At 51.0% G+C, this 10,630-nt stretch overlaps 1 protein-coding gene across 2 annotated transcripts in view; it reads right to left on the bottom strand.

The window, feature by feature from the left end:
• Nucleotides 1-10,630, bottom strand: part of MACROD1 (mono-ADP ribosylhydrolase 1) — a 194,753-nt gene that overhangs the window by 43,942 nt on the left and 140,181 nt on the right. Inside the window, exon 4 of one of the 2 annotated variants that reach the window (XM_026650331.2) lies at nt 5,548-5,577. The exons of the other annotated variant lie outside the window; for it this stretch is intronic. Within the exon in view, the coding sequence (XP_026506116.1) occupies nt 5,548-5,577 (30 nt within the window). The remainder of the gene's footprint in view (nt 1-5,547; nt 5,578-10,630) is intronic. 2 annotated transcript variants of the gene reach the window in all.

Raw genomic sequence — 10,630 nt, 5'->3', positions numbered from 1 at the left:
GGCTGATTTACACCACCCATGGATCTGGCCCCACTGACTCCAATGGAGCTATGGCTGATTTACCAAGGGTGACCAGATGTCCCGATTTTATAGGGACAGTCCTGATTTTTGGGTCTTTTTCTTATATAGGCTCCTATTATCCCCCACCCCCTGTCCCAATTTTTCACATTTGCTGTCTCGTCACCCTAGATTTACCCCTGCTGTGGATCTGGCCCGGTCACTCCAATGGGGTGCTGCTGATTTACTAGCTAATCTTGGAGCATTTCCGCTACAGGGATTTTGCCCCAAATGCCGAGCGTGGTGTGTTCCATCCCTAAATGTCCTTGTCGGGAAGAACAATCAAGTGCCTTTGCTTGGATTTTATTTTCCACCCTTAAAAGTTGTTTTGCAATCAAATTAAAGAGAGAGGCCAAGGCGGGGGGGGGGAACATGGCCCTTCCTCTAATGCACTCACCCGTCACTAAGTGCCATAAATCTGAGCCTGGTGTTAAAATGCAGGACCTCAGAACTCTGCTGTTTTACAAAAAATCCCCATAAATCTCCTGCAAGAGTGGACTAATGGACAGAACAACAGAATGACATGGGGAGAGGGCTCCAACACAGCCCTCACAGCTCCTGTGTTCTCAGCACCGCATGGACAGGAAGGGGCCAGCTCCAGCTGTATTGTGATAGCACAGATCAGAGCCCCATTGTGCCAGGTGCTGCACAGACCCCGTCCGAGATCAGGGCCCCATTGTGCCAGGCGCTGCACAGACCCTGACCGAGACCAAGGCCTAGGGTGACCAGATGTCCCGATTTTATAGGGACAGTCCCGATTTTTGGGTCTTTTTCTTATATAGGCTCCTAATACCCCTCACCCCCGTCCCGATTTTTCACATTTGCTGTCTGGTCACGCTACGAAGGCCCCGCTGCACAGACACACATCGAGAGAGTCCCTGCCCCAAAGAACTAATCATCTGAATTGACAAATAGCCTTTTATCCCCTTTTTGCAGAGGGGGAAACTGAGACACAATGAGCACAGGGCCAGATTTTCAAGTGCCGTACGCCCCCAATTGAAGCTGGATTTCCCACGGATCGTAGCTCCTGTTTAGGCATCCAAACGAACACAACCAGATTCTTCCAAAGGCTTTGCCATCACTTGGCTGGGCAGGCGCCCAACTCCCAATGATTACAAGACTTAGTATCTAGGGGCTTGGGAAAATTGCACTGGGTGCCTGTCTGCATCTTAAGACAACTCCCTACCTTTGTAAATCCGGCCCCTGGGTGCCTAAGGATACCAGTGTCCAAAGCATCTAAATGTCTTAGAGGCCTAAATCCTATTTTCAAAAGAAACTTAAGTCCAGGCTCTTAATTGCACGAATTCAGCTCTGAAGCAGAACTTGGTGGAAAACAGTTTTCCTGTTCTCTGAATATTTTGAGAGTCTGAAAATTTCCCCTGCCCCGAATTGGGAGGAAAATCAAAATCTTGACCAATTTTCTTGCACCGTGAACAGTTTCAACAAATGGGCGCATTTGGCCAAAAACATTTTATCAAAAATTCCCCATCAGCTCTACCTCTACATGCCTGAGTCATTTATGAAAAAAGGACAGCGGCCCCTAAGTCACTTAGACACTCAACATTTTTAGTCAAAGCACCTAAATCCCTCTGGATCTTTTTGAATATCCCGGCCTGTATTTAACACCCAGGCTGATTGCATGGCCAGGTGTTACTGCTCTCACACACAGATACACATGTGTCCCGACAGGGGAATTTATACAAGTTATATTTAGCTCTGGGTAGTGGCAGGAGTCCTTCCGAGTTGTCAGAGAGCCCATCTTGCTAGCATAAATCTCGCCATGCGTCTAAGAGAGCCCTGTCACTTCTCATTTACTGGGAGATCTACGTGCATCCTTTCGGAGATATAGAAATTGATTTGTTCTTTTGCTATTTTGCTGATTAGGGTTTAAAAATCCCCTCAGACTGAATACTTCTGGCTATTGCTTAGTCAACGCAAGAGAGCAACAAACGGCAAGGCTGGAGAGTCTGAGGGGTGGGCCTGGGGCTCAGGCCATCTGAGTTCTATTTCTAGCTGTACCACAGGCTCCTTGGACAAGTCACTTAAGGTCAAATTTTCAAAAGTGGCTAAGTCCCATTTTCAAAAGTGGCTCAGGCATTGAGACCCAAATCCTCAAAAGTATGTAGGTGCCTAACTCTCATTGACTGCCGTGGGAGTTGGGTACCTTAATAGTCATGGAAAGTCAACACAAGTCATGTTTGAAAATGAGATATAGGCTCCTAAATCATGTAAGTCCTTTTGAAAATTTTACCCTTATGCTCAAATAAATTTGTTGGTCTCTAAGGTGCCACAAGTACTCCTTGTTCTTTTTGCTGATACAGACTAACACGGCTGCCGCTCTGAAACCTATCTACATTTAATGTCAGCGCTGAAGTCCTTTAGGAAACACAACAAACTCCTGTGCTCTGGTTTAAATCTGGAGTGACTCCAGACTGACACCTGCGTAAATGGGATTTGAATCCACCCCCGCTAAGCCTCCATTTCTATAAAGCCTTATTTTCAAATGAACTTGGAAATACAGTCTTTAAAGGGACTAATTCTCATTTACGTTTTTCATCAGCGTGATCACACCATTGAAATGCAGCCACCTCTGGGGTGAGGCGCAGCAATAGTATAAAAGCCACACAGCAAACACTACACATCATTTTAGGGTCAGAATTAAAGAGGAGAGCCAGGTACCACTGACATGCAGGGATGCAACTAGGAATTTAAACTAACACTTGTTTCATACCCAGAGCTACAGTGCTAAGGTACTATACCAGATAGATAGATAGATAGATAGGAATGTGTAGAATGACAGAAAGATAAAGGTGTATGGGGACAGACAGATGCCTACCACCAGTGATCTGGACTCGCATTACACGACATGAGAACACTCCCTCAGTGCACACGGACACAGGTCTGCTGCATTCAGGTTGCCGAGCTCCCACTTCTACTGATCTTGTGCTCTGCAAACCTTGCCGATCCAAAAGGCCAGGTTCTTCCCCCCCCATCCTGCTGCTATGGCGCGAGGCTGAGTGCTGTACCCGCTGTCAGCAGTATTTGCGATGGGAGAGGTCACATGTTAATGGGGTGGCGGATAAATCCCACCCGGCACCGTTTATCATCGAGTGACAACTCCAGGCCTTTTAAAAGTAGAAATAAAATGGGATCTCTGAGGTCAGGGATAAATAAGGGAGCCGTTACGGCTGGCAATGAGGAGGCCCCGGAGCGGGCAGGGCTGGGCGGGGGTTGTTTGTTTTCCTGGGTCATTAATTTCCCCTTCATTCCATTCTCTGCTTCAGGCTCCCAACACCACCACCTTGGGCTGTGACTTTGTGAAACGGCTGCTAAGCAGGGCTTGCTGGGTGACCCAGGGCCGTCATGCTGGTGAGCGGAGAGGGCTCAGTGGGGGCGCTCTAAGCTTGGGGTCAGCACTAGCCTCGATGCCCCAGTGGTGTGGGGGGTCGGGAAGGGGCACTCCTCTCCTCATGGGCAGTGCTGATCCCAGCGGCCCAGTGTGGTGCTAGGGTGCAGTGTGCTGGAGCGAGCAGGGCTGGGGGCTCAGAAGCGAGCACTGACCCTCAGTTAGCGCTGCCCTCAGGCCCCCCACTAGGGGGTGCTGTGCTGCAGGAAAGGGGGTGGGGGGCTCAGAGAGAGCACTCGCAAAGCTAGTGTTAGTCCTGGAGTCACATTCAAGTCTCCCACCTTAAATTCCCACCACCACATTCAGTTGGATACAACGCTATTCTCTTCCTGCACTAAGCTGTTGTGTAGTGTTGCTCTGTACTGTTAAGCAGCCCCCGTGTTCCCTCCCTAGAGGCAGCTGCATCTCAGCACCGGGTGAAGGATCCCTCTGAAAATCAAGTGAAGTGACAGGGCATGTAACACACTATGCGTGGAAGAGGGACAGACAGGCTCTGTGTGTGTGTGTGTGTGTGTGCGTGTGTGCGCGCACATATGTCCGTAACCGACCCTAGTCCCCTCCATGCGGACTCTGGCTGCTGTGCAGGCAGGCGTGAATGGCTAAGCCATCTCTGCCCAAGCAGAACCCCGTTCTCACTCATGTCCTGGCAGAGAGGGACTCTGCGGGCACCATGTCAAAGCCAAGTCTGACCGTGGACTAGAGAAACCTTGAGGGAGCCCTGGGTCTGGGCAGGTTGCACTGTGTGTGGGGGGGGTGAGGGGATGACCTGCTAAGCAGGTCTTCTTTCTTTAAGCCACTTTTATGTGATCAGAGCAATGTAGGGCTGGAAGGGACCTGGAGAGGTCAGCTAGTCTGGCCCCCTGTGCTGAGGCAGGGCCAATAAACCTCCACCGTCCCTGAAAGGTGTTTGTCCAGCCTGTTCTTGAAACCCTCCCGTGACGGGGAATCCAACTTCTCCTGGAAGGCCATTCCAGAGCTGCGCTACCCTTAGAGTCCGAAAGTTCTGCCTTACATCTGACCTAACTCTCCCTTGCTGCAGATCAAGCCCATTACGGCTTGTCCTGCCTTCAGCGGCTATGAATGGTGAAGTTTAGAATGGGAATCCATCCCTCCAACCACCCCATACACACCCTAGGCCAGGGCCCCCATTGTGCTGGGCGCTGCACAGACACTTAAGCGTGGCTTTAACTCTGCCAGTCTAGTTAAAGCAGTGTGAGGGGTCCCCCTAGTGTGGACGTGGTTAGACCGGGACAAATGTGCTTTATCCCAATCTAGCTATGCTCATAAGGAAAGGGAAGGGGAGCAAGCTGTGCTAGTATAACAACAATCCCTAGCTCTTCTATGGCGCTTTCATCAGCAGATCTCCCAGTGCTTTACCCAGGGAGGCAGGGCCGACGAGAGGGGGGGAAGCCGGTACAAATTACCCGGGCCCAGCGGTCCGGAAGGGGGCCCAGGGCCCAGCTTCCCCCCCCTCGTCGGCCCTGTTTAGCCGATCCGCCCTTGCTGGGGGGCCCGAAAAAATTCCGGCCCCGGCTTCCCCCCCCCTCTCGTCGGCCCTGTTTAGCCGGTCCGCCCTTGCTGGGGGGGCCCAAAATTTTTTTTTCACCGGGGCCCGAACCCGCTCTCGGCGGCCCTGCAGGGAGGTCAGTGTCTCCAGGGCTCTAACCACTAGGCAACACGGCTGTTTAAGGCACCTTTATACCTGTATAACTGCATCCAATCTCGTGCCGCTATAACTAGATCGCTAAAGAACCTGCCCCTCACACCCGACGGAGTTCTACCAGGACACAGACTGTGTGCAGAGCAGCCCACAGCCAGAGGCAGTCCCTGCCCCAAAGAGCTTGTTATGTAAACAGACAAAAGCAGGAGGGGAAACTGAGGCACAGAGTGGGGCAGGGACTTGTCCACGGTCAGGAATTGAACCCAGGAACCCGAGGTCTCAGTGCAGCGCCAGAGACGGGCGCTCTCAATCTCTCTCCCTTCACACTTCAACACGTGTCAGTAATTCAAAGAAATTCAATATTGATTTTTTTGTTCCTCCCAACAAAAAAACTCCAGCACAAAGGTTTAAATTTCACACTCACCACCACCACCTCCAAGCAGGGAGCTGTTAGCTGCAAAGAGACAGAGAGATCCCAAGTTATTAAAAGGACACTGGCTAGAGAGACGTTATCACACACAGCCCTAGGCATGGCATGGAGATTTCTGAGCACATGGCTGTGGCAGGCCCCTTGTACGCATGGGGGAAGGTCTTAAAGCCAATGAAACAGAGAGAGGGGACAGGAGTCAGGACTCCTGGGTTCTCTCCCCAGCTCGAGGAGAGGAGTGGGGGGTCTCGCTCTAGCGGGTTAGAGCAGGGGGTTGGAGTCAGGACTCCTGGGTTCTCTCCCGGGCCTGGGAGAGGAGTGGGGGGGTCTGGTGGGTTAGACAGCAGAGTAGCCTGGGAGTTGAGACTCCTGGGTTCTATTCCTGGGGTGGGTAGTGGGGGGCTGAGAGCCAGGACGCCTGGGTTCTCTGCCTGGCTTGCGGTGTGGTGGGGGGTCAAGACCACAGAGTGCTTTAGATTTCCAAGATGCTTTACAAACACGAACCAATTAATCATGGGCACTTAGTGTTTGGCTGATGTCTGCTCTAGGGCCACTTTGCATTACAGGAGTTCTCTGTTTACCCGTTCCTATAAAGATGGAGAGGACGGGGCTGGCAGTGAGGAAAGATGCCCCTTTGCCGCTCCAGGGCACTCAGGACAATTATCCTTTGCAGGGAGCCCTTTCCCCTTCCAAGGCAGGGGAAGTACACATGGGCCTGGCTGTGATAACTGCCCCATGACAATCTTTCCATGGCCCCTGGTCCCCTCCACTGGGGGTCGCACAGATGCCAATCAAAGGAGGCAGGTCAGTGGTTTTCCCCACTGACAGATGGGGAAATGGAGGCACAGAGAGCGGGAGGTGGCTGGGGACAGAACCCAGGCGTTCTGACTCCCAGCACCTCCTGTTGTAATCTATTAGATCCTGCTCCCCTCCCAGAGCTCAGGATAGAACCCTAGCACCCCCCTGCTCTAGGCGCTAGACCCCACTGCCCTGCCCCAGCTGTTGCAGACATTCTCTGGGTCTCCTGGCTATAGCCATGGCACTGTGGGGCTCCGGGCTTGACTACAGGAGCCAGACAGGCTTTCAATGTGAGAGGGGGTGTTTCCAAGGTGACAGGAGTCTGATGCGATGCTCCCGTTGCCAAGGTAACTCCCCGGTAACAGGTGCTAAACCATCAGCAAATTGCCAGGGCATGAATGAGAAGCGGAAATGTATCGGTTTCCAACCCCAGCAAGGGAGAGGCTAGCTTTGACTGATCCCCTCTAACGAGGCCTGGGCTCTGATGAGCTTTACAGACTGCTCAACGATAACAAGTCTGGAGCTGAGATGCGGTGGGGTGGGGTCAGGGGGCTGTTTATATAGGGATGCCTTGTCCTGTGCTGACAAGCAGCTGCCTCTGGAGTGGGAGCTGTTTACACAGAGATCCCTGGCCCCACACTGAGATGCAGCCACATCTGGGGCAGGGCGCGGGGGCTGTTTATACATATTCTACCAAAACTCATCCATTAGAGTTTCTCTTCACTTTTCTGACCCCTTTCGCTAATGTAGGGTTCCTGTTCTCCACTCATCTACCTAGGGTGTAACTGCACTTCCTTCTCCAGAGTGCCTCCTGATTTACACCAGTCTGAGCACAATCAAACCAGATGGAGTGACACCTGATTCCCACCCGTGTGAGCAGAACTGAGTGTGGTGGGGTTCTCCATATTCTCACCATCTTGGGCAGTACCAGCGACTGACTGACACTGACCCAGGTTACTGACGGAGAATGGGCCGGCTGTCCTGGGTGCCATCACCCTAACCCCTCTGTCAGACATCCAGAGAGCCCATCTCTCAGCTGGGTCTGCCCCTAATGCCAGCAAGAGCCAATCTGCCCACCAACATTTAATCTATCAGCTCCCCCGTCACCCCAAACCCGGCACTAGAAATGAATGGAGGCTGTCAGTCTTTCCCCATCCCCGCCATGCTTGGATGCATGGAGACCCCCCTGTGTAGAACTCTCTGAACCCGGGCAGGGGAGGGCTGCTACGGGCAGGTCCCCTGTCTGTATCAGGCTTCCTATGGTGGAGCAATTGAATCCCCTGGTTATATTCCTGGCCTGGAGGTTTTACCTGCCCCCCTTTCCTCCCCGGCAGTGAGAAGCTGTTTGGAGGAGCAGCAGCATTTTGGGAATGTTCAGGGGTAGGTGAAGTGTTCAGAGTGACTCAGTAAGGGGTGCTCTCCCCCCAAGTCAGTGCTGATCCCAGTTCCCCAGTGCAGCACTAGGGGGTGATATGCTGCAGGGAGCAGGGTGGGGGGCTCAGTAGGGGGTGCTCTTTCCTCTAAATCAGCAGGATTGTCCCTTAGTATGTGTCTGTGCTACGCCTGGCACAATGGGGACCCTAATCTTGGCCAGGGCCTGTGTAGTCCCTGGCACAACTGATACTGGATTCTTCACTGCCTTTCTTAAATTGTTATATAACCCTGTTAAACGACTCCCCACCCCAGAGGTGGCTGCATCTCAGCACCAGGCAAGGGATCTCTGTATAAATAGTCCCCACACCGCTCCCCAGAGGTGGTCACTCTCAGCACTGGGTGAGGGTTCCCTGTATAAACAGACACTGTGCCCCAATCCAGAAGCAAATAATGTGGTGAAATGCGGCGGCTGAGTTGGGATAAAAGGACAGAGGAATAATCTGGTATTTCAGGGGTGACCCCAAGTCACCTCAGTGAGAATCTGAGAGTGTTCTCATGTCTTGGAAGCTGCTGTTCCTCGATCAAACCCACTCCTCTGGGGTGTGTGTGTGAATGCCTTGTTTGAAATGAACTATTATTGCGGGCTGCGCTTCACAGTGAAAAAAAAAAGATCAGCTGAGATTGCAGGAAAAGGTGGCTTTCAACTCTCCCTTCTTGCCAAATCCACCTGTGAACTGAGCAGGGCTGTCAGATGGTCCCAGTGCTGCGTGGGCTGGCTGGGCCAGACTGATGGGTTTGAACAGTGCTCAGCAAACCACACCCATGCCAGTCTCCTGGGACTGGACAGCGGCTAGAAATGGAGGTGGGGGGATTAGGAACCGATCAATTTTGGGGACAGGGCAGAATGTGTGTAAGTGTGAGCCGGCAGGCACAGGAGAGTGTGTGTGTAAAGGTTAGAGGTGTGTGTGTGTGTGTGTGGAGTGGGAATATGTGTGTGTATGGGAATCTAGGGATAGATAGATAGATAGATAGGTAGATAGATGGCATGTATGGAGATAGAGAGATAGAGAGATAGAGTGTATGGAGATAGAGAGATAGATAGATAGATAGATGGCGTGTATGGAGATACATAGATAGATAGATAGATAGATAGATAGATAGATAGATTGTATGGAGATAGATAGATAGATAGATAGACAGATAGATAGAGTGTATGGAGATAGATGGATAGATAGACAGACAGATAGATAGATAGATAGATAGATGCATATGGAGATAGATAGATAGATAGATAGATAGATAGATAGATAGATAGCGTGTATGGATATAGATAGATAGATAGATAGATTGTATGGAGATAGATAGATAGATAGATAGATAGATAGATTGTATGGAGATAGATAGATAGAGTGTATGGAGATAGATAGATAGATAGATAAATAGATAGATAGAGTGTACGGAGATAGATGGATAGATAGACAGATAGATAGATAGAGTGTATGAAGATAGATAGAGTGTATGGAGATAGATAGATAGATAGATAGATAGATAGATAGATAGATAGATTGTATGGAGATAGATAGACAGATAGATAGAGTGTATGGAGATAGATAGATAGATAGATAGATTGTATGGAGATAGATAGATAGATAGATAGATAGATTGTATGGAGATAGATAGATAGACAGATAGATAGAGTGTATGGAGATAGATAGAGTGTATGGAGATAGATAGATAGATAGATAGATAGATAGATAGAGTTTATGGAGATAGATAGAGTGTATGGAGATAGATAGATAGATAGATAGATAGATAGATAGATAGATAGATAGATAGATTGTATGGAGATAGATAGATAGATAGAGTGTATGGAGATAGATAGATAGATAGATAGATAAATAGATAGAGTGTACGGAGATAGATGGATAGATAGATAGATAGATAGATAGATAGATAGATGCATATGGGAATAGATAGATAGATAGATAGATGCGTATGGGGATAGAACAGGCTCTGCATTGATGCAAGGTGTACCATTCTCCACAGTTCCTGGACAGTATAAACAGCTCCCCATCCTGCCCCAGAGGTGGCTGCATCACAGCACCAGGCAAGGGATCCCTATATAAACAGCCCCATGCCCTGCCCTAGAGGCAACTGCATTTCGGAGCTGGGTGAGGAGTCGCTGTAAACACAGCTCAGAGCACGGAGAAAGATGCTCTCTCCCTTTCCGTTTGCTGACAGTCTCCTGCTCGGGGAGTAATTAATTCTGGTGCCACAAAGCCCAGCAAGCTGCTGTTGAATTTGCCGTGTTAATGTGAAGAGCTAATGAAGAGAGAATGCCCGCAGGGATCCCAAAGCACTGAGACCAAGGGGAGTGGAGAGGCCTGGGCAGGGCGGATGCCCTGACCATCTTGCCAGCACCCTGATCCCCTCCCCAGCCTGCGTTCCACCATGGGGGTGTCTCTGTGCCAGCGCTGGGCAAAGCCCGGCCCCCAGGCTCTTAAGGGACCCTAGAGTCCTGCTACCAGTCCTCCTCCCCTCATTCCTCTCCCCCTTTGTTAATTAACACAGCCGCAGCTGAGCTGGCTGGCGTTCAGAGGCAGAGCTGAGCCAAATGATCTGGCCGGGTTTCAGGAGCTGGGAGCAGCAGAGGTGCAGTGAGCAGGGGGTGCTGCCATGTGAGCTGGGATGGGCATCCCACACTGTCTGGACCCTTCCTGCCCCGAGGCAGACCCTGCCTTCAGATCTGCTACAGGGTGGGGCCAGTGAGTGGGGCGGGGGACACGTTCCAGGGACGAGGACCAGTCGCACATTGCACAGACCTGATGGAGATCAGGGCCCCCATCGGGCCGGGCGCCACACACAGAGCTCCTCACAGGCTGAACAGACACAGGGTGAGAGGGGAAGG

Source organism: Terrapene carolina, unplaced genomic scaffold (genome assembly GCF_002925995.2).
Source record: "Terrapene carolina triunguis isolate 2854851 unplaced genomic scaffold, T_m_triunguis-2.0 Scaffold89, whole genome shotgun sequence".
Lineage (NCBI taxonomy): Eukaryota > Metazoa > Chordata > Testudines > Emydidae > Terrapene > Terrapene triunguis.
Note: the sequence above shows the minus strand (reverse complement) of the source record. Positions and strands in the feature narration are given on the sequence as shown.